General features: G+C 40.5%; 1 protein-coding gene across 1 annotated transcript in view; it reads right to left on the reverse strand.

The window, feature by feature from the left end:
• PITPNB (phosphatidylinositol transfer protein beta) overlaps positions 1-24,805 on the reverse strand; it is a 374,371-nt gene that overhangs the window by 227,789 nt on the left and 121,777 nt on the right. The window contains exons 4-6 of the mRNA XM_086943148.1: positions 18,601-18,692; positions 9,559-9,566; positions 5,557-5,631 (exon numbers count right to left, since the gene is read on the reverse strand). Of these exons, the coding sequence (XP_086799274.1) occupies positions 5,557-5,631; positions 9,559-9,566; positions 18,601-18,692 (175 nt within the window). The remainder of the gene's footprint in view (positions 1-5,556; positions 5,632-9,558; positions 9,567-18,600; positions 18,693-24,805) is intronic.

Below are 24,805 nucleotides of genomic sequence, written 5' to 3' on the forward strand. Positions count from 1 at the left end.
TAGAGAAAATCTTGGTATATGCTGATCAGGTGGTGGTTGAGAGCTGCACGTGAAGAATGTGGAGTCACTGATTACTATATTTCAAAGATTCCATTTCATAAACTAGCTGAGATATGGGTCCTGGTATTTGGAAAGAGTGAAAAAGCTAGAGGTGGAAAAACCATCTCTCTACAGAAAATTCATACAAAGACATTTTGTGGTGAAATACAGAGAGGGAGGGTTCAATGCTGTGGCTCCAGATATGACACTGGAAAAGACAATCCATAGATCACAGAAAAGCTCGAAGGGAATTGTTGACCAGACACATAAAAGTGAATATGTTGCTCAATGGCAGTTAGTTTACCATTAAGTCCTTTCTATTTGCAATGTTTTCAGAGAGATGACAAATTCAAAATTAATGGTCCATCATGAAACTGCTCCTCACCACGAACTTGTGGGAAAGAGAGGGGTACATTTTAACAAACATGTTGACAGCCTTCTTCATTTCATGCAGCAGCAAGGAAATCCCTATTAAATCACAGAGCCTGTGCTACTACACAACTTTGTGACCAAACGATATGTGGATAACGATATAAAGACACGTCTACTAGATGTCCTGGACCATGGTTCGAAACAATACGCAGTACTGAAGCAGGAGAGATTTGTATTGAAAGAGAAAAAGCTGTTTGATATAATCCCTAAACCTAAATTTCCATGCTTTCATTGCCATAGTAAGAGTTTCTTCCAACCAGCCACTACAAAACAAGTTACAAAAAACAACGTTTGCAAGCACATAGAGAGATGGATGTAGCAAAAGAAAGGTGTGAATTTATCCAGGATACTCTGTTGCATGATCTTCTTTCAACAAACGCATTATTTGATCGAGATACTGCAACCAAATCAGTGAAACACAAACTCGTAAAAGAGCCTGAAAAAAAAATGTCACCTGAAGAATTTCAATTCATAAAGGTGTCTTCATTGATGTTGAGGACTATGTATCACAATTGCAAACGGTCAAGATTTCTTACATGCAAAACTTCTGAGAGGTCGATCATACTGTTCTACAGATATCAAAGTCAATGTGCACCTTGCAAGAACTGCACATTGTCCTTGACAGTTATCTTGAACTATTAGTCAAAGAATGTGAGAGAATCAGATGAATGTCCATAAGTGGAACAATTGACCTTATCTGCATCATAAATTTGACACCTATACCTGTGCAACATAATAAATATTAGTAATCAATATCGAACAAGATGAGCTTGGAGACGTTAACTCACCAAAACATTGCTGATGCTTCAGTGAACACTGAATTTCCAATCATTGTAAGTGGAATAGTTGTCAATGAGGAGTTTGTGTCTGCAGACATATATTCAAACGGTACGGGCCATATTGTTCAACAGCAAATTGGAGAAACCTGACCTTGGTGTTGTGCCACATGTTGGCCGGGCTGTTCGTAGTGGTTCCAATCACTCATTGTACTGTCAAATTACACAGATGTTATTATTGTGCTATTTAGATTTATTACAATGTTTATAAGTCAAGGATTGTCAGAGTTATAGATATGTTATGGAACAGGTGAGAAAAAAAACAATCCTGCTACATATTGTGTACAAGAAACTTGACTCAGAGTTGACCAGTGTTGATATCAAGGTACATAATCTTACAGGTGATGACACTATGAGCAAAATTGAAACAAAGCTTGGAGCTTTAACTGCCAAACCTCTAAAGTTTATAAAAGGATTTGCTGAGTCAGAAAAAGAATGTGACTTTAAAGACTTAGAAAAAAAAAAGTAGAAAAATACTTGGTGTGTATGTGGTAAACGAGTTCTGATTGTCACACATTTGACAATCTTCGGTACAGTGAGTTTAAGAGATCAGTCCCGCTAAGTCACCTTCCACCGATACCATTGTCTGTGCACGGACACATTAAAAGAGCGTTCTACTTGATCAGAAGATGGGTAAATATTTTGTATCATGCATATGTAGATAAAGATCCGTGTGAATGATATTGATGGGGTGCTAAAATCTACAAAAGTTCTAAAGCCTCTACCCACAGAAATTACACATACATGTACTTGCAAAACCTGTCCTACAAAAAATCTCCCTGTCGATATGCTCTTCTCAAATGTTCGACATTCTGCAAATGTACTACGAGCGATTGCCGAAACAAAGTGAACTATGCAAATGTGTTTAAAGCAGGAGTGATAAACATTTGGTTTTCATATTCAGATCATAAACATTGTTTTATGTATCCATAACAGGATTAAAAACCATTATTATTAGTTTCATTTCTAAATATGTCTCTTCTTCCTCTATTATAGCCGCCATATTGGAAAATGGAGGAAGGGTTCCTCTGAAGAGTTATTTTCTGTCTCTGTAAGACTACCTGACCCCCAAAACCTATGTTTTGACAGCAAAATGAAGTATATAGGTCTCATGATTCCTAAAATATTGCATGATCACTGCAACACATCTATAATTTTTAAAAATGACATCCAGAAAAATTCAGCCCAGATCAACAATGTCTACCCAAGCTAAATAACGTCTCTAATGATCAAAAAACACAAATCAAAAATGAAAATCTCTGGACAACAATTTTTTTTACGAAGGTCTACCAGGGGGCCAGGATTACTGTTCTCAGCCATTTATACAGTCACATGCAACTTCTTTCCTCCAAAATGGCCTACAGGTGAGTAGCAAGTACATGATGTAATTAGGCCTTCAGCACAGAAGGCTTTATTTTATTTAACTTGGTCAAAGATTCTCCTTTGAACTTTCAGGGTGAAGTGTGGAAAAAGAAGCCTCTTTAGGACTCTAATATTTTAATGATCCCTATTTTGTCTCAGGTTGTAGCATGGAGTGTCTGTCACGGTCATTCAGGAGGAGGGCTACGACTGATCTTTATGAGACGCGTGGTGTTTGTGGTTGTACTGACACACTGTGTGCTCTCTTCAGCGACAAGAAACACAGTAGTATTGACAACTTCATTATCCATTGCGCTACAAACAACTCTGGCCCTTAGTTGGCCATGGTACCCTGACCATCTGTATAGTGTTTTTCTCCATCTTCTCTCTTCACTGCCCAGGTGGGACAGTACATCATTAATTTCTAATTGCAACTTCATGATTGATGACTGAATCGATTTAACATCTGTCACTAATTTGAGGTGTCCTTCGTCAGTCTGACCTAATCTTTCATTACATATCTGTTAGTCAGTATAAAATAGATTCACTTGTCTGTTCATCTTTTTACTTATAGGATCTAGATCTGACTTTGTTTATTGCACTGCCATGGGTACCTCCTTTAACATGGGTTCAGAAATAGGAGGCAGCTGGGTGGTTACCTAATTTTTCAACATTTGCCACAGTTCTTGTGTAGGAAGGCACATTTGTTTGTCTTTGCAGTGTGGGGTTTGCATTATCACACCCCACTTTGACTCAACTAAGATAAGTATGACTCAAGACACTTCTAATTATGGTTTTTTTCAGATTTTTTTGTAGTATGTCGGAAATTCAACATTAGTGCATTTGATAAAAACTTAAGAGCCTTCTCTGTGTCCACTTCTGTGTATTGAAGCTACTTACTTGGAGGATAAAGAGAGGCAATCACCACGGGCCAATATAATGACAAGGTGGCTCAAGGTAGAAGGGCACCTCCACCATGGCCGATCGGTTTCTCTTCTCAGTTTTATATCCATTTAGTTGTACATAGGTCGAGCCAAACATAAATCAGGTACAGCTGTAAATCCAGTCGGTCTTGTGGGCTTTATGGGTTTCTTGGCATACTCCTTCCATTGAAGATAACATGTCTTTAATTATTTGTGAGATATACGTTTGGGTGATTTGCTTTACGTTTCTTTCCATGTTGCCCGAATATTAATTGACAGCCTTATCGATTCCAGAGTGTAGCCTATCTGACCATTCCAGTTGCAGTCCTACAGCTCTACCTTTGAGGTGAACAGACTACAGTCACTGGTTGTGTGCAGCTCTATTCCAGGCTGCACTCAGAGTTGGCGCTCTCAAATTAAAGGACTGTCTTCTGGTGCCACTGATGGACGGTGACCAGATTGTGAAAGAAAGTGCATGTCCAGGGAAGACTTAAATGCAGGTTTAATTTGGTAACTGTCTGAGTGAAGTCTTCTACTCACAACTTTGGCGAAACTGGAAGTGTTAGACCATTTACTGTGAAAGTGGAAGATCATTTACTGAGCAGCAGCATGCTATTACACATACGGCAACGACCTAAGTAAGGATGAATGTTACATAGTCTGCAACGATACCAGCACCAAAGTAATTAAGAAGCGATGTCCACGTCCCTCCATTCTCTTTGAGATAGGTTTGGAGCTATTCCATAAGATTTTTAGGCTTCTTGGGGAATGGTATAAATTAACAGTACTCAAGGATATTGATTGTTAAGAAAATGCATGTTCCTTTAGACTAATTATATTTAGCACCACAGCAGGTAATAGATCGGTCAGTCTTTCAGGGGATTGTTCGGCAATTTAATGTTGTATTTTAAAACAGAAAGTTGGCAAATGATTTCATGTTCATACTGAGATGTATCCCGAATGACAATCACCCCACCTTTGTCACTAGGTTTGAACATTATGCCAATAGCTTTTTAGTCCATATAGTGCATCACGCCCCGCTTTAGAAATATTGTAGTGGAGGACATTTTGTAATTGCTAGTTGGGCTTGCAGCAATTTTGCACTCACATCTTTCTGTTATGCCATCTGCGCTGTGTTTCTACATATACATAGGATATATGTCAATATAATTTTTTACTGGAAAATGTGGTCACCCTATTGTATGTTGAATTTAGATCAAATGCGTACTTGGACCTACTTCTGGGGTGCGTCATTTAAACTTATATTACACTTATAAATGATACATAAGGAGCCTGTGTCCCAGATAATGTGTATACCCAAGACTTCTATTTCGGTTTATGGGAGTAACCCTATGTTGTGTCTTCTACATTAGATTCCACAGCTCACAAAAGTATACTATGTGATGTGCCGGATACAATATATGACTGTATTTTTGATTCATGTACAGTCTTGTTTCAATTCAAGTTTTAGAAAAAATAAATAAATACACATTAAAAAACATCATTGACATTCCAGCAAGCTGACTGAATATCGTGCTATCCTCTTCTTCAAAATTAAGTTGAGTGTCTCAGAGACTATTATAAAGTACACACTGAACAAGTTAGTGCTACCTAAGGAAATAGTACTCAAAACACTCCAAGTTACAGTTTATTAAATTGTAGAGCTTGAAAAACTGGACATGTGATAGGAATGTATAAGCATGTCTCACTCCTTTAATCTCTCACTCCTTTAAAATTCTTAGAAATAATGTGAAGGATGGGTGGAGACTGTCGAAGAAGAATTGCAGAAAAATGCACACATTTTTGGTCTTCAAAGTTGTCCTTTCGTACAAATTCTTCTTTGTATTAGATGAATTGAGAAAGGGAGAACGGATACCTTAATTCACAGTCATTTCCTACATATGTGGGTATATAGCACTCAGTACATTCAAAATTTGTTTTTATAAAACAAACAAAAAACGACTTACATTTTCTGTAGTGCCCATGTCAGGTTTATGCCATGTCTCGATTTTTATAAAAAAGTCATCTTTCATATACTCATTCTGTTTAAAGAAAAAGAAAAATAGATTTCGTTTTTATTCAATAGCCAATCTTTCCTCCTAACAAACAAATCATTTGGGAAAATAAAAGTACTGCATTATATTTAAAAACTAATACAGCAAGTATCATGATTGTTCAGTGGTTTAACTGTGGGTTCCCAAGTACATAGGTTATGGTTAGTGACAGAGTTACTGCTCTCTCCACTAATATGAAAAGTAATTGTAGGCAATTACCCACTTATGGCTACCAGTTAGTGGCGAGGGTGCAAATGAGAAAACAATGCAATTAACAGATGGCTGGCTGACAAAGACTAAAACACTACTCTGAGCACCTACCAACCTGAACACAGCAAGGAGCCCCCCAAAGCCATCAAGAATGTCAACAATTGAATCACCCCTGCGCCGACTCCCTGGCCACCTCAAACCAAGCAATAAAACAAGGTCTAGACCCCAGACCTGTTGGTACATGGCGAAACCCAGGCTGAGGAAACATCACTGCAAACAACTGGAGCGCAAATGCAGAATTAGCCAGGACCATGAAGACAGGAGCAAGTACAAATCCGCCCTGAGAAGCTACTTCCACATGATCTGGACCACTAAAAGTGCTGCTCTGGAGGACTGCATCAATGCTAGCACAAACAGAAGCAAAGAAGTCTTTGCCATTGTGAAGGATTTCACTTCACCAGCAGCCGCCTGCAACTTAATCACTCCCTCACAGGACCTCCGTAACAATCATTTTCAATTCTTTAACAACAAAATCACTGCCATTTACAGCATCTTCAACCCACAACCGGACTAGACCGACCTTGCAAAATGCCTCCAGATCTTATACAAAAACGCTGTTGCTAATCACATGGTCCATCACCCCCCTAGAAGAAACTGCCGCCACCATGAAGTCCATACACTCAGAGCCCCCATTGGGCACTTGCCCCTACCACGCTGACTCCAGAAGACTCCAACACATCCTGCATGCCTTCATCTCTTCCGCGACCTTCCCAGATTCTTAGAAACACATAACTGTCCTCCCATTGATGAAGAAACCCTCCACGGACCATTTAACATGAATCAACTATAGAACGATCTCCCTACTACCATACCCAGTCATGGTCTCAGAGAAAATCATCAACCAAATACCTCAACGAACACCAACTCCTCTACACCACTCATGCTGGTTTCATACCCATCCACAGCACAGAAACTGCTCTCATCATTATCACAGATGACATCCGCATGGCCCTGGATGGTGGATACACAGCAACCCATATCCTCCTGGACCCTTCTGCAGCATTTGATGCAGGTATCCCACACCATCCTCATCTAGGACACCGGAACCCAATGGCATGCACTCCAATGGATCTGCTCCTTCCTGACTGGAAGGAGCCTGTCAGTCAGCCTGGCACCTTACACATTGGATGCCTGCAACCTCATCTTCAGAGCAATGCATGTACCCTCCCTGAGCCCAACACTCTTTTACAGATACATTAACCCTCTAGACAGCACCATCTACTCTCTTGATGACAACGTCCTCTCCTATGATGATGACATGCAACTCGTTCTCTCAATCACAGAACAAGCACTCAGTACCCAGAACAAGTTCAACACATGCATGACTGAAACTGCCCACTGGATGAAGACCATCAGTCTGAAGCTAAAGAAAGACAAGACCCAAATCGCAATCTTCGGGGAAAACACTTCGTCAAGGGACCCAACCTTGAGGCCCACAAAGCTTGGACAGACACCCAACCCCATCACTCACGCCAAGAACATGGGAATCGTCATCAACAACAAACCCGACATAACCGTCCAAGTCAGCGCCACCACTGCCTCATTCTTTCATGCCCTGAAGATGCAGAGGAAAATTTTCAAATGTCTGCCGTAAAACGGTCACACACAGCCATTCCACAAGCAAGCTGGACAGAGGGAACAACTTCTCAGCGGGGATAAACAGAAAGCTCACTGAACGTCTACAGATCATTCAGAGCTCAACAACTAGAATCACTCTCCATCTCCCTCACCACACTCACATCACACCACACATGAAGGAGCTTCACTCCCTCCCCATACACAAATGAGAACACTTCAAACTCCTCACCCACACTTTCAAGGCATTGCATAACACGGACCCAGCATACCTCAACAATAGCATCTGCTTTCACAAACTTTCCAAACGTCTCCGCTTGTCTGTAGTCTTACTTGTACACATCTCATGCACGTGGAAAACCAGATCCGGTGACCAAGCCTTCTCCCACATTGCTCCTAAAGAGTGGAACGACCTGCCACTAGACAGAACAGCCTCCTCCTCCTTCCTGAATTCCGTTAGAAGCTGAATACCTGGCATTTCAATTAGTCCCACTAGGCCTTAGGTTTGCTAGACTCATGCATTCTCAGCGCCAGCTTACCCTCCCGGGTGACCGGGTGCTCTACTAATCTGTGCAACATAATATAACAGAAGGCAAACTATTTGGTTCCTTTCCTCATGGAACTGAAATCACAATAAACTTGAAATGGTAAATGAAATGCCTACAAAATGCAACAAAGTCCTAGCTCGCTCGAGGGTAGAGGAGTGGTTGGAGGGGGGCACCGAGGGATGGCAATTCGTGATGGTGCATAGAACAACTAATGTTTGTCTGCCTCCGTGAGTTTGAATGTGGATTGCTGCTAAGTGTGTCATGCACCACAATTGTAAACCCCAAGTTATAAAAATCAAAATTGTAGTTACTCTTTATTGTTTGTATTGGAAACAATAAAAATTATTCAGAAAAAAAAGCATAAAAAAAAGTTGATTGTCCTAGATTCTTTGGTCTAGAACTTCACAATATTCAGAGGATACCAAAAAATATCCAATAGGAATATGAAATGAAGAATGGAACGCAGTCTAAAAACTTACATCAAGAAAGCATGGTGAAAAAGTTACAAGAGAGGTATGGTAGGAATTGGCACAGTAATCGATGCACATCACTGAAAAATGCTATGAACCCCAAAGGAAAGCTAGCCCGCAGACTCACTCCCATGCTATTGCACCTTTTGCTTGTTCATTTTACTTCGCTTCGGTGATCACTATGTATCCAGTCTCCCTGGGTGAAAATCTAGGCCACATGAGATAGCATGGCTGGAATACATTCCAGATACAGGCAAAGAGCGGGCAGTGGGATCATCGGACAAGGGAGAAAGTGAGGAGATTCTGCAAAATGATCATAGTGGGAGCAGAGAAGTGGGTATGCAGGGGGTGACAGCACAAAGACACAGGTCTCAGAGAAAGCAGGAAAGGGGCCGAGGGGGAGGCAATGGGGCAGGGGAGGGGGAATCCAGAGACAGTGGGGTACAGAACAACTGTGATACCTGGGAAGGCTGTGAGGTTTTGAGAGACTCCAGAGTGGTGAGGATGTGTTAAGACATGCCAAATGGATCGATTTGGGCGAGGAGGACAGTGGAAAGTGGCGCACTGCAGTACATTTAGGAAAAATGAGGGTAGTGAGATCAGGATTAACAGTGGGCAGTTGCTACGGGAGCAAGAAACACAAACCAGTGTCGAGGATGAAGTTTTTAAGAGCAAGGCTTCAGTGCACGCACGGGTGCTGTAAGGGGAGGGTGGAAACAGTTGGATGTTTTTTTCACAACCAATGTCAGCTTGCTTATTTTCCACTATCCTCAACCATACCACATTCTACATGCGGCTCTGCCGAAAAGGACTGGTTACAGGGAACTAAAGATTAAATATGTAGACATTAGTTGTGTGCTGCTACAAGGTTAAAACAAAAAAATTGAAACACACTGGATAAATATGGAACTAGAGTGTAATTATGCGTAATAAATGCAACAGTATTGAATCCGGGAAAAACAAGGTCAACACAAAGTAATAAAGATTGGGCATACAAATATAAATGGAATACAACTAAACAAAACAGTAAATTCTTTAAATTGTCTACTTACCGTTACAACTTCGATATGAAGATCAAGCAAAGGGGAAGAAGAAAATGTGTTTAGTATAATGTTAAATGGTACACGTAAAATTTGTTGCTTGTAAATTGCAAGTATTAAAACACTTTGCATGACACTGTGTGATCCACTACAAATTAATAATTTAGGAATGCAAGTTCCAGCGCATGTGACAACATGTCCGAGTAGAATGGACTCCATGAAAAACACTTATGTTTATCATTTGAGTTGTACAATGATGGACCACTCTATTACCTGTTGTAAATGCATGTTTAACGAGTTTCCCTTATCGACGTTACATTATCATACACATAAATCAGAGATTACCAATGCCACCGATAATACCATAGATTTGTTTAGTTTTAAAAAATATTATTGATGTAGATTATGTAAAAAATTCGAAGAACAATGTGTAAATCAAACTTTACAAAATATATTACTTATCAGAGAGTTGATTATAGCAAATGATAACAATGAAATTGGTGTGGCTTTTCACTACATGATCGTGTGCCGATCGTGACGCGTATGTTGTTTTTTAAATTGCATGTGGGTAGATCAGTTGTGCAATAGCATACCCATATCTTGGTATTGCTTTCAGTTGAAGGGCGAGGGATTGCTCTTCTAAGAGCAAACACGTAGTGCGCAGTCTCTACACTAGTGTTACATCTCTCAGTACCAGGCGGGTGACGTCAGGCGTGCCCGGGAAATGCTGCCCCTCATTTACACCATAACATGACATTCAAAGAACGATTTCATGCTTATGAATTGTTAAGGCTGTGACAAGTGCTCTAGTACGCGAGGAAGAGGGGCGTGGCACCGGACATGCAGAGGCACTGTATTTGCAATGCCTAACTACGGGCCTCTATCAATAACCTTGACCCTTACTAGAATACTCCCTGCTGAGGCCTACGTCCATGCTGCCTGGGAGAAGCAAGGTGTTGTGCCCTCCCAACCTGTGGCATCAAGAAAAGTGATGGGGTCTCCTGCAGCATGTGGAGAGACGCCCCCGAGTTTCCCATATCGCATATATTCTTAGCTCTTGGGCTGGACAGGGGAGCCCCCTCCCCCGATAGGTTGCAGCTCCGTGCAGGCTGCTAGGGGCTGCGTTACACCCCTGCTCCCAACAGTCTGTGCCATGTTTCTTACTAACAAAGAGGAGTCTGAGCACCTCACACATTAGGTCACATATTTGGGCCCAGTTGTCTTGGAAAACTACTCTGTTCTACTCCTCCTCACGTACAGAGCCACACTAACACAGGTGTGGTCAGCAGACCGATTCTTTATTTAGCAAGAAGAGCCTTGCTTCAGTCGGTAGAAAGGATGCGCATCTGAAGCAAGAAGCACATATTACTGATTTTATTTGCCTTCGCAACAGCTAAACCAATCCTTCAAACTTTGTGGATTAACTTCTACTTTGATGCCTCACATATACATACTTCCAATTGTTTGTGTAAGAACGTCAACGCATGCCATTTCAGTTAAAACATATAACAGATAAAATAAGGATTATATCAAAGAGTAGGCAATCCTTGGTAATACTTTTTCAAGTGGAAACTCGTCCTGCAGATTCTAGTTTCAGGTGGAACATGGAAACATTTTCAGAATACCCCCTAACTGGTGCTATGCTGTGCAAAATAACGATGGATTGGGATGCAGCCGGAGTAATTACCAGTAGCCGAGATTAATTCAAGCATTACATCCATCACTTTTTAGTATACTTTAGTGTAAGTGAGATAAGTAAGCTCAGATGTGGTTCCCGTGCACAATGTCATAGTAATCAAGCTGTACCCGATTGATAAGCCCATGACTAGGGCGAAACCGGTCCTGGGTTGCTTGTGTTCGGTTCATGGAGAACCTGGCTTGAGTGTTTGAGCTGGAGTGTTCCATTTGGAGCAGCATCAAGAAAAACTTTGCATATAGCTGGGTCCACACTGAGGTGGCATGGTGTGTGACGATGAATTGGACTGCGGCCTGAGTAATTACCAGTGGCTGGGATTAAATCAAGCAATCCATCCATCACTTTTTGTATACTTTGACCGCTTACCAGCATCAGCCATGGAGTTGCTGGTGCAGTCTTTCCTAATCTGAGGGTCAAGAGCCGATTTTTGGTGGGTCATAAAAGTCCAAGCAATAATAAAGATGGCTTTAAATTCTGTATTTATAATGTCACATTGGCTGCACTTCAAAGAGGCAACACTATGGCTAGCAGTCACAGTACCAGAAACGTGAGAACAAAGTAGGAGTATAGAGGGAAAGGAAAACTAGGACGCCCTCCACTCAGTAAATCACCAAAATACAAATGTCCTAGTGTTCAAGGCAAATCTCGTCTAATGATCTACAGACATCACTAGTTGTACATGAATTACAACAGACCTCTCTTCTTACAGAGATTTAGAGTAGGGGATGTCTCAGTCTGCTGCCGTTGTTAAAAACAGCCCAACTCTGATCAACAAACTTAGACAAACACAAAACCCACATTCACCTAAAATGACAACAGAAAAAGGTGAGAAAGGCGAGATGGCACCTCACGGCCGCACCACCAATGGGACCCCTGGCTGGTACTCACCAGGATGGCCCTGTTATCATCATTGGTGCCATCAAGCCGTAACGGAAACGTGTCCTAAACCCAAAGAGAAGACAGTGAGTGGTGCAGTGAACACAAATTATATGTAACAAAACGTACAACACTTAACACTTAACATATAATCCACTGTGCAACCAGGACAAAAACTTTACTAGTGTTCCTTTCTTGTTGCATACAGTACACATATAAACAATAAAAAGAAGGATGTGAATACTACCAATCGATTCACACCCTACTTACAGCCGACATGTTTCATTGCCTTGGTTTCTATCAGGCAATTTCCTCAGGGCAAACCAATTTAAATGCCACTGCAAAGGACACTGGGCTTTGCGTGCTGTAATAAAACATAAAACATGCATAGTCGAGGTTACCTGCTATCCACCCCTGTTCAATTCACAATGCTATTTTGCACAGTCAAACAAGCATGATGCTGTATATAATGCAATAGTTACCCTTCAGTTAGCCTTGCTTCTCATACCAGCCAAGAGGAATTTAAAAGGAATACAGCCCCCATAGGTGAGCTGGGTCCAGTCTCCCTTCGTTTCTGTTGCTAAACCAAACAACAACAAAAACCGGGGTTATGCTTTAAAAGAATATCCTTATACCTGTGATTAGAAGCTTGCTTGTCAAGGTTACACACTGCAAACCCCATGAAAAGATTACCCATGGAGAATAACTGTCCGGCGTCTTCTCAGCACTCGAACACCGGCACACTTCTCAGCTGATCTCTTTAGAGTGAGTGCTGCCGGTTTTCGTGCCCCCTGATTGGCTGGGATAGTTATGTGATACCCGCGGCCATTTTAGAGCAGTCTCAGGCCAATGTTATGTATGTAGCCTGCGAGAGTCTCGCGGAACTCTCGCGATATTACGAGCTCACCAATTTTTATTTGATTTGGGGTCATAAATCGAGATATTAATCCAGTATCCCCTTTAGTTACGTATTATGTTCAAATAGTGCCCACAGCCTTATGAAATATGTGGCTACTTCGCATGTGCCGATTACCACGTGTCTCAGTTTATTACCAGTAACATGTTGTATTTAGTAACCGACTATTAAATAGACCCCGCATAATAAGTGAGGTTTGGTGGAGTATTCATGTTTCTAACTTTACAACGTTTTAATACTCTCCTAGGAGCGTACGCCATCTTGGATTGGGTATAATCCCATTCCGAGTGTTGTGCTTAGGAGTTTTCACATAAGCTCTCGCGTGATTTCGCCATAACATTGTGTTTTATGATGAAACTTTATTAGTTCGAGACAACAAAGGTGGCACATATATTGATAAACAGTGGCCATATGCTAAAGGTCTCAAACTACATACCATACCTCCCTCGGGTGGAATATGGACATCCATGTCTTAAAAAACAGTGGCCATGTGTTATAGATCTTTATACTCCAGCTACCATACATCTCTGGAGTTGAATGTGAGCTCATGGTGGAATATGAGTTCGTGGTGTATTTTCACGCGATATTAGGGTATTAAACCACAAGTGTCAACACTGTTTCGCAGTGTTTGAATAGCATTTAGAATTACACTTATTATTCTACCTGAGTGAGTTGTAATGTTTACCTATCCACAGGAATGGGATATTGGCAGTAATTATAATGTATACCTTTGCACAGATGACATTTAGCTGCCGTTTTATATGTTAAATGCGTTATAGTACATGCTTAGCACTTCATTCCCCAGCTGCTCAATAGTAGGATTAGAGGAGCGCCTAGCTACATTGGTATTGATAGATCTATACGTACACATTAGTCAGTAGTTACCTCCACAAAAGAACATCTCTCAACGTAGCTTATTCCACTCCAGGAGTTCGTTCAATCCTTTCTGTTCACTCTTTTCCTGGAATATCCATCTTGCTTCTTTTGTGATTAGACGTCTTTCTACTGTCTGGGCATCCCCCGTCACTCTCTCCAGCACAACCCACGTGAAAGTATGTCTGTTGCGATGACAATGTTGCACTAGCTTGGTGGTTAGTTTCCCACTCCTTATGGTGCTCACATGCTCCTTGATCCGGAGCTTAATTTTCCGTGTAGTGAGTCCAATGTACTCCAAGCCACATTCACATTTTAGTCTGTACACCACGTGAGCGGTATTACAGTTACTAAAATGATTTAGTAACCAGCTCTTTCCAGATTGGAGGGTCACTGTGGAAGTTCTGTTAGTAAGAGGGCACACTGAGCAATTTCCACACGGAAAATGTCCATTGGGGACGGTGTTTGCTTCTGGTTCTGGTCTTACATTCATCCTGGTGTGTACCAGCTTGTCTTTTAAATTGCTGGCTCTACGAAAGCAAAACGTGGCGGTGGCATCTTAAAGTCTGACGTAGATAGTAAAGACCAGTGCTTTCTGATCGATTGACGGATCTTGGTGGCCATTGGGTCGTAGGTCATAACCACAGGTAAGCAGTCCTCTCTTTCCTTAGTGTGGGTCTCTGAAAGTACAGATCTCGGCGTGTTCAGAGCCCTTTTCTTGGCCTGTTTGATGACCCTGCGTGGATAATCCCTGGCTTCCAGCTTCTTACTGAGTCCTTCTGCTTGCTCCTTGTATACTCCAATAGAGGAACAGTTTCTCCTGTACCGCAAGAATTGCCCCACGGGCAAATTATCTCTTAAGGCTCTCGGATGATACGATTGGTAAGAAAGCAACAAGTTTCTGTCCGTGGGCTTTTGATGTACGCTCGTTTGGAACACTCCTTCTACAGCTTCAATGTCTAGATCGAGATAGACCGCCCTGGTATGATTATATTTCCAGGTAAACCGTAGGCTCATGTCTTGTGTGTTCAGCCAGTTCAAGAACTGAAGGAGAGATGTTTCTTCTCCTGACCAAATGCAGAGCACATCATCAATATATTTCCTCCAAAGGCGCAAATGGCCTTTGAAGGGATTGGTGTCAGACTCAATGATGTGCTCCTCAAACTGGCCTACATCAATGCAGGCCAGACTTGGTGCCATGGTTGCGCCCATTGATGTGCCCGTAACTTGGAGAAACAGATCATTCTTGTAGCTAAAAAATTTCCTTGTGAGTGCCAGTTCCACACATTGTAAAACAAAACTCTGGGGGGCATCGTAAAACCACTCTTGTGTGGCTAGTGCTCGCGCTGCTGCCACCAGTGCGGCATCTTGGGGGATACAGGAATACAGTGACTCGATGTCAATAGTCACTATATATTCAGTTTCGGGATCAAATGTCATATTGTCAAGGACGTTTAAGATGTCCATTGTATCCTTAACGAAGGATCTCTGTGGTATCACAGATTCGCGAAGGTAGTAATCAGCGAACTGTGATAACGGTTCCAATATTGATTGAATGCCAGATACAATCGGCCGACCTGGAGGTGGCCGGGCCGGCTTATGTATCTTTGGAAGGATGTAGAAGGCCGGAGTCCTAGGGTTGGTATTGATAAGGAACTCCGCCTCCTTCACACTGATCCATTTCTTCTCTTTAGCATTCCCAACTAATTCAGTAATCATTCTCATTAATTCTGGAGTGCGGTCTTTCCTTAGAGGTTGGTAGTTGGCTCTCACATTTAGTAACCGGAGTACCTCAGCTTTGTAGTCACAGGTGTTTAATATGACCACTGCGCCGCCTTTGTCGGCGCTCTTTATTGTTATGTTGTTATTATTCTGGAGGGACTTCACAGCTTCCCAATCTCCTTTGGCCATGTTCTTGAACCCATTCACTCTGTTGTTACTTTCGATCTTCCCGATTTCTTCCAGAACTTTAGCCTCAAATACCGCCACTTCAGGGCCAACCGCCCCCATTGGTGGACAAAAATTGGAGGGTTTTCTCAAGTTGGTATTAAACCCCTTCAATACTGTTGCATTTATTACGCATAATTCTACTCTAGTTCCATATTCATCCAGTGTGTTTTAATTTTTTTGTTTTAACCTTGTAGCAGCACACAACTAATGCCAATATCCCATTCCTGTGGATAGGTAAACATTACAACTCACTCAGGTAGAATAATAAGTGTAATTCTAAATACTATTCAAACACTGCGAAACAGTGTTGATACTTGTGGTTTAATCCCCTAACATCGCGTGAAAATACACCACGAACTCATATTCCACCATGAGCTCACATTCAACTCCAGAGATGTATGGTAGCTGGAGTATAAAGATCTATAACACATGGCCACTGTTTAAGACATGGATGTCCATATGTGTCCATATTCCACCCGAGGGAGGTATGGTATGTAGTTTGAGACCTTTAGCATATGGCCACTGTTTATCAATATATGTGCCACCTTTGTTGTCTCTAACTAATAAAGTTTCATCATAAAACACAATGTTATGGCGAAATCACGCGAGAGCTTATGTGAAAACTCCTAAGCACAACACTCGGAATGGGATTATACCCAATCCAAGATGGCGTACGCTCCTAGGAGAGTATTAAAACGTTGTAAAGTTAGAAACATGAATACTCCACCAAACCTCACTTATTATGCAGGGTCTATTTAATAGTCTGTTACTAAATACGACATGTTACTGGTAATAAACTGAGACACGTGGTAATCGGCACATGTGAAGTAGCCACATATTTCACAAGGCTGTGGGCACTATTTGAACATAATACATAACTAAAGGGGATACTGGATTAATATCTCGATTTATGACCCCAAATCAAATAAAAATTGGTGAGCTCGTCATATCGCGAGAGTTCCGCGAGACTCTCGCAGGCTACATACATAACATTGGCCTGAGACTGCTCTAAAATGGCCGCGGGTATCACATGACTATCCCAGCCAATCAGGGGGCACGAAAACCAGCAGCACACACTCTAAAGAGATCAGCTGAGAAGTGTGCCGGTGTTCGAGTGCTGAGAAGACGCCGGACAGTTATTCTCCACCGGTAATCTTTTCATGGGGTTTGCAGTGTGTAACCTTGACAAGCAAGCTTCTAATCACAGGTATAAGGATATTCTTTTAAAGCATAACCCCGGTTTTTGTTGTTGTTTGGTTTAGCAACAGAAACAAAGGGAGACTGGACCCAGCTCACCTATGGGGGCTGTATTCCTTTTAAATTCCTCTTGGCTGGTATGAGAGGCAAGGCTAACAGAAGGGTAACTATTGCATTATATACAACATCATGCTTGTTTGACTGCGCAAAATAGCATTGTGAATTGAACAGGGGTGGATAGCAGGTAACCTCGACTATGCATGTTTTATGTTTTATTACAGCACGCAAAGCCCAGTGTCCTTTGCAGTGGCATTTAAATTGGTTTGCCCTGAAAAAATTGCCTGATAACCAAGGCAATGAAACATGTTGGCTGTAAGTAGGGTGTGAATCGATTGGTAGTATTCACAGCCTACTTTTTATTGTTTATATGTGTACTGTATGCAACAAGAAAGGAACACTAGTAAAGTTTTTGTCCTGGTTGCACAGTGGATTATATGTTAAGTGTTAAGTGTTGTACGTTTTGTTACATATAATTTGTGTTCACTGCACCACTCACTGTCTTCTCTTTGGGTTTAGGACACGTTTCCGTTACGGCTTGATGGCACCAATGATGATAACAGGGCCATCCTGTGAGTACCAGCCAGGGGTCCCATTGGTGGTGCGCCCGTGAGGTGCCATCTCACCTTTCTCACCTTTTTCTGTTGTCATTTTAGGTGAATGTGGGTTTTGTGTTTGTCTAAGTTTGTTGATCAGAGTTGGGCTGTTTTTAACAACGGCAGCAGACTGAGACATCCCCTACTCTAAATCTCTGTAAGAAGAGAGGTCTGTTGTAATTCATGTACAACTAGTGATGTCTGTAGATCATTAGACGAGAACTGCCTTGAACACTAGGACATTTGTATTTTGGTGACAGTACCAGAAACACCTGAACAAATTCTCACAAATCAGTAATAATAATAGTATATCAATAATATTAATAATAATAATTCTCACAAATCAAAAAGCGAATAGGTCTGGCAGATAATACCTCTTCATTGATTAGTGAGCCTGTGTGTACTGTATTTTAGAAAAGCAAAGTGCAAATGCAAGAAAGAGTCAACGAACAGAAGCATAAATGCATCATCACAGGATGGCACAATCATGAGTGGCAGAGTGCATCAACTGAATGAGGAGTGATTGCATGAATGGAAGCATCCAGAACTTTCAGTTAGAATCCAGACTGATTAGCTCTGTTTGTTTTGGTCGTTCATCGGCTTTGTTTTCCTAGCCACTTCAGGCTGGTCCTTGTCGATTTTTATATAAAACTAGCTTCTGCTTGATATGGTCAACTTCAATAAATAGTTGTGTCTTGCATTTCCATTTTGGATCCCGTTTAGCTCCATTTTGTTCAGCTGGGACCTCAAGAGAATTTCAGAAGTCAACTAATTGAGGTTTTAAAGTTATGCATAGTTCTTTTTCACTGGCATTTTCTGGAAGCACTGCAACATTTTCGCACGGAGACAGCATGGTAAACGAATTTATAAAAAATCTAATAAAAATAGCTTACTTGTCCGACAGAAAGGGTATGCATTCCAGGCTTTTTCATGAAATACTAAGGAACCCTCTGGAGCAAACAGCTTTACAAACCCTGGGACTTTACTGTGAAAAAAATATAAAAAGGAATACATTTTCAGCCTTTTTGGTTTTATTTATTAAAACAAAACAGGAAGGTATTGAAAAAGATAAAATGGCATGCTCGTATTTATCTCTGTTAAGTATACATAGGTCTTGTACGACCACAAATAGTTCAAAAATACTTCTTTTTGATTAAACAATGATTAGAAAATACTTAAATTCTTGCCTTTTTAACTCTTAAGTGTCAAATCTGAATGTTAAGTACTGGACAAAGCTCTATGTGCCACACACTGAACACCAACATCAGAAAGTGTGCTATGAATTTCGGAAAGGGGTACCCATGACAGTTTAATAATCACGCCCTGGTTAGGTTTCCTCACTCAATCCCTAGGAGCTGTGGCATAAGCAGCAGGCAATTCTCGAGAGAAATGCCTGTTAGCTTATTTCACATAGTATCAACAATTTTGAAGTGTAGAAAACAAGTTCCCAAAATAATTTAGAACAATAGAAAATAATTTAATACGCAAACAGACACCAAAACAAGCAAACATCGAGAACAAGGGAAACCAGTGGTATGGATCTTTAAAATTTTTAGACAAAAGAGGAGCCTAGAGAAATCAAAAGTGTCAGTGACAAGAATCAGTTCATAGGTGACCTCGACCCATGCACAATTTCAGGCTGACCGGGACGGAGGAATGGTTAGGTATTCTGAGAGAGCCACACCAGTCAAATACGTTATCTATGATTTAGTGTACTTTCTGGAACTCAAAAAAGCCTCAAAGCAAGGCAGATACACCATTGGCTCGCTGAAGTGGTTTGTCCTGGAACCAAAAATTCCAAGTGGGCCAAACCCACATTCTAAATCCGCTGTGGTTGCCTCGTCACTGGGAAAGATTGGCTGTCTTGCTACAGTTCAAGGTTTAGTGTTTTAACTAAGTCACAATTTTGGTTCAAAAATCCACCCGCGGAGCAAAGCTGGAATCTATAGCTGGGCAGGGCTTCATGATGCTAGATACCTTTCATGCACACGAATAGGTGTTCCGTCCCAATACCTCACATATTTACAGTCAAGAATTTAGGAAGTTTGTTTAAGCATACTCAATAGTTCTAAATGGACACCCAATAGTGATTTTTTGTTTTCTGTATATTGCACTTGTGTTTTTCTACAATATAAAAACATTAATATACCGAGAAAGTACATCTTGTGTGAGTGCTGGTGATTACTTTGTTTATTAATATATGTGTCACACCATTCATTGGCATATACAGGTTAACCAGGATAAAATTAACCTAGCTTTAAAGAAATGTTATGTTTTTCTACAGAACCAGCTGTTATACAACATAAACCCCCTCAGGTTATGTAGGACACTGGGACACCGCATTACGAGTTAAAGACCAGGTAGAAAAGGCAGATTTGCTACAAGAGGACAAGTTACAGGTAAAACCTATAAACAATAGAGGCAGCATGGTCCCAGATAGAACAAAGCAGCCTCATAAAGAAACAGCTAATACAAGAGGAAGAGGGCTGCCATTTTCAAGTTGGATCAACTGACTGAAAACAAAGAAATCGCAATTGAACTAATAAATGAAGAGATCATTTTAGTCAGGCACCTACTTCTGAAATATTAAAGTTCCTGCATAGAAATAGTAAAAAAGAAAAAATTAAGAAGATGTAGATTGATGAGAAAGATTTGGTTACAAATATGTCAGCCATGATGGAGGCCTGTTCTAGTAATAAGAAAGAGAAGACAGTATGACAAAAGCTGCCCATCAGAGAGAAAAGTTAAGAGCTCCAAACACAACAATGGAGGATGACTCATAGGAGTTTGTGTAATATGGCTTGACTCACACGAATTACGGATATTTTTAATCCACAATGTCTCGCAGGATGGATTAGCTCAATACTTGATAAACCATTACAATAACTGTGCACACACATTATTACCATAGCAGTTTTTATTTTAGCGCATCTGAGAATTAATTAACACTGCTACAGCCAAAATGATCAAGTCAAAGAGTGGTCACTCAGTGTTACCTAAAGTTCAGCTAGAACACTAAGCAAATACTGAAAAAAAGAAGAAACAACTTCAAAACGCATTGAAAACTCATATGTCATAAATAAGCCTTTAACCCCTTCCGTGCGGCCGCGATTTTCCCCGTGTGCGGCCGCCGGCAGAACACGGGCGGGCCATGACGAACCCCAGCCATCATCAGCACACGAGCACCGTAGTGCATGACGGCTGGGGTTCGTCACCAGCATGGAAGGGGTTAAGAGAAGGGGCGACTCAACTCAAAAGATTATCGTTATACTGCGAGGAAACAGGACAGTGATGGTATATAATTACTTAACTTGTACTGAAAGGGGGTAGGGAGGACTCAGAGGAAGGGCAATGGAACACCAAGGCACAGGTGAAAGTGTGGCGGTGCAAAAGGGCATTAATAACTGAGGAACCGAAGGAATAGAGGCCCAGAATGGATATCACGAGACAAGTATGTGCACAGGACCAGTTAAGGGCACACAACAGACGTACTTTCAATGAAACCATACCCAATCACATGAGACATAGACAGAAGCACCCTGAATTTACACATTGATCCGGGTCCAGACCATAAATATATATATATATATATATATATATATATATATATATATATATTCACTGAAAAAACCATAGGTTTCACACCAGTTATAGTTAGGTGGAAATTTTACTCGCATAAAACCATTGAAATTCCCATGTTATAGTTAGTTGGACTCACTATAACTTGCGCATGCAATGCACTGCTGATGACGTCACATATTACATCACTCATGACATGGTCAATGACATCACTCATGACATCACTGATGACATCTCAAATAGTTATAGTGAGTCCAACTAACTATAACGTGGGAATTTCAATGGTTTTATGAGAGTAAAATTTCCACCTAACTATAACTGGTGTGAAACCTATGTTTTTTTCAGTGAATTTAATAGGTTTTTTAAATGCTGATTCCTAACTATAACTGGTGTGAAACTTATGTTTTTTTCAGTGAAAATATATATAACATTTTTATGGCAAAATGAAACCCCTCATTTTGTTCCTTTTCAATTTAAATGTATTAAGTGTTACCACTTTATTCCAATCAAGATGACTTCAGATGTGCCATACGTTTGTCATAAGTAAGACTGTTAGCGTTCTAGTTGTTCTTTAGAACACTCTGGGACATTCTGTCATTGGGCTATAGTTGGGCTACATCTGGCTGATATTTGGGCTACATTTGGGCTCTTTTGTCTCTGGTGGGCATCTTGGGAGACTGCATATCAGACTTTTTTTCATGAAATATAAGAGGATTTGAGAAGTCACTCAAAATGTGCCCTAATTTTTCTTTCTTCAGCACTAATCATAATTTCTATGGCAAAATGAACCCCCTCATTTTGTTCCCTTGCAAATTAAATGTTTTAAGTGTTAACACTTTATTCCAATCAAGATGACTTCAGGTGTGCCATACTTTTGTCATAAGTAAGACTGTTAGCGCTGTAGTTGTTCTGTAGAACACTCTGGGACATTCTGTCATTGGGCTATAGTTGGGCTACATCTGGCTGATATTTGGGCTACATTTGTTTTTTTTGTCTCTGGTGGCCATCTTTGGGCTACATTGGGCTACATTGGGCTCTAACATATATATAGCCCAATGTAGCCCAATATATATTTTTTCAAAGTTAATTTTCGTAAAAACCACTGGAGCACATATCTTGAGACATAGCAAAGGCACATCGGGCTACCAGCCCCTACAATTTTGCCAAGTTTGGTGGAAATCCATTCAGCCGTTCGGGCTAAAAGTGAGGTCGACCGCCCTATGGAAATTAACATGGGGAAAACACATTTTGGGACCCCCCTTTTATCTCGGCCCCCGCTTGACGAATCCCCCAAAACTTTCAGGGAAGGACCGGAGCTCCGCGAGGCAAATTTGAGGACATTTTCAGGCAGATTCGTCAACCGGCGCCAAAGTTATTCACAATAGAATTTTGAGATTTTGCATTGAAAAAAATCCTAACTATAACTACCTACTGGCGACCGCCAGTAGGATATATATATATATATATATATATATATATATATATATTCACTGAAAAAACCATTGGTTATAGACCATATATAGTTAGGGATTAGCATTTACAAAACCATAATTTACTCGCACAAAACCATAGAAATTTGCATATATAGTTAGTTGCAATAACTATATATCGCGCACCCGCAATCCACTGCTGATGATGTCACATATTACATCATTCATGACATGGTCAGTGACATCACTGATGACATCACTGATGACATCATCCAGTGACTGTGTTTAAATATGTCTTACATATTGAAGAATGAGTGGATGTATAAGTGTCTGGATGAAGAATTTAGTAGGTGCATGACTGACTGTATGAGAGAGTGATTAAATGTGTCTCACTGAGTGCATGGGTTAGTGACTAAACTGTCTTAATTTGTGCTTCATTATGTTCTGTAAACTGCTGAATGTGTTAATCAGTAGCTATATGAGTAACTATATGGGATATTCATTGGTTGCCCAAGTATTTGTATGGGAGACTGAGTATGTGTATGAGTGGCTGGGAGGTGTATGACTCTGTGCAAAGATGTGTGAGCAGTTGATTCACTAGATGTATGGGTTCAAAAGTGCATGTGGAAACAGCTGCATGGGCGGTTGACTGTGTGCATGAGTGTATTGGTGAGTGAATGGATATCTCAGTGCTACATGTCAAAGTAAGTACATATGTAAAACACAGTACATGTGAGAGTTGACATATATAAATAACTGTGCATAAGAGCCAGTGAATGTGTGAGTGGCTGTATGGATCATTGTGAACTTGTATCAGTGATTGTATAAGAGAGTAAATATGTGTTAGTATATGTTTGATTAAGTAAGGTGTGTATAACTGTATAGTTGAGGAAATGGAGGTGTGATTGATTCTTTGCATGACTGACTAGGTGTTTGAGTAACACCATGGATGAGTGACAGTCTGTGAGTGTCTGTTTACACTGATTGTATCTAAGGTTATATTAGAGTCTGAAGAGCTTCATCGTATTATCACATGAATTATGTCATCAGTGATGTGATCAGTAATGTCAAATGAGATGTTATCAGTGATTTCATCAGTGATGTCATTTGAGATGTCATCAGTGATGTCATCAGTGATGTCATTTGAGATGTCATCAGTGATGTCATTTGAGATGTCATCAGTGATGTCACTGACCATGTCATGAATGATGTAATATGTGACATCATCAGCAGTGGATTGCGGGTGCGCGATATATAGTTATTGCAACTAACTATATATGCGAATTTCTATGGTTTTGTGCGAGTAAATTATGGTTTTGTAAATGCTAATCCCTAACTATATATGGTCTATAACCAATGGTTTTTTCGGTGAATTTTCTTGGTTTTGTAAATGCTAATCCCTAACTATATATGGTCTATAACCTATGGTTTTTTTCAATGGTTTTTTAATAGCAAATATGAAAAGCTGTAAAATGTCAAGTACGTGGTAAGTAAAAACATTTTCGTATTTATGCACGCTGATGATTCTTGGAAGAGGTTGACACAGATGACATCTTAAGGAACAAAGAAAGACAAATTAAGGATGAGGAAGTTGTCACTTTAGTTTTTTCATCAGCTAGCGATAGCAACAAACACATTGTAATGGAGATTAGAGAGGCTACGGATGGGTGAATAAATTTTGAAAAGAAATGGCGACTCCCCCCTTTAGTAGATTAGCTAAATCTTTGCGTAATTTGGTAAGGGTTGCCTTTCCTTAAACCTTTGTTTTTAAAAAAAATTGGAAGAAACAAAAAATCTTCCCTTCCATAAATAACCCTAGACTTTTTTTTTGTTATGGCAAGGTAACAAAATAGAGAATAAACTATAGTTGGTCACCATGGTCCGGACGAAAATGAAAAATCAATGATACTAAGTACCTGTAAACACTGAGCAGACATGTGAATGTGACATTCTGATTATTGCTATGCCCGAATATGTATATAACTGCTCCAATCACTATGCTAATAAACAATCTTTTGTTCTGTTTTGTAAAGTAAAACTATTGTGAACGCAAGTATTATACATAGTAAGTGTTTAATATAGCATTTGT

The sequence above is a fragment of the Lissotriton vulgaris genome, chromosome 11 (assembly GCF_964263255.1).
Source record: "Lissotriton vulgaris chromosome 11, aLisVul1.2, whole genome shotgun sequence".
Classification (NCBI taxonomy): Eukaryota; Metazoa; Chordata; class Amphibia; order Caudata; family Salamandridae; genus Lissotriton; species Lissotriton vulgaris.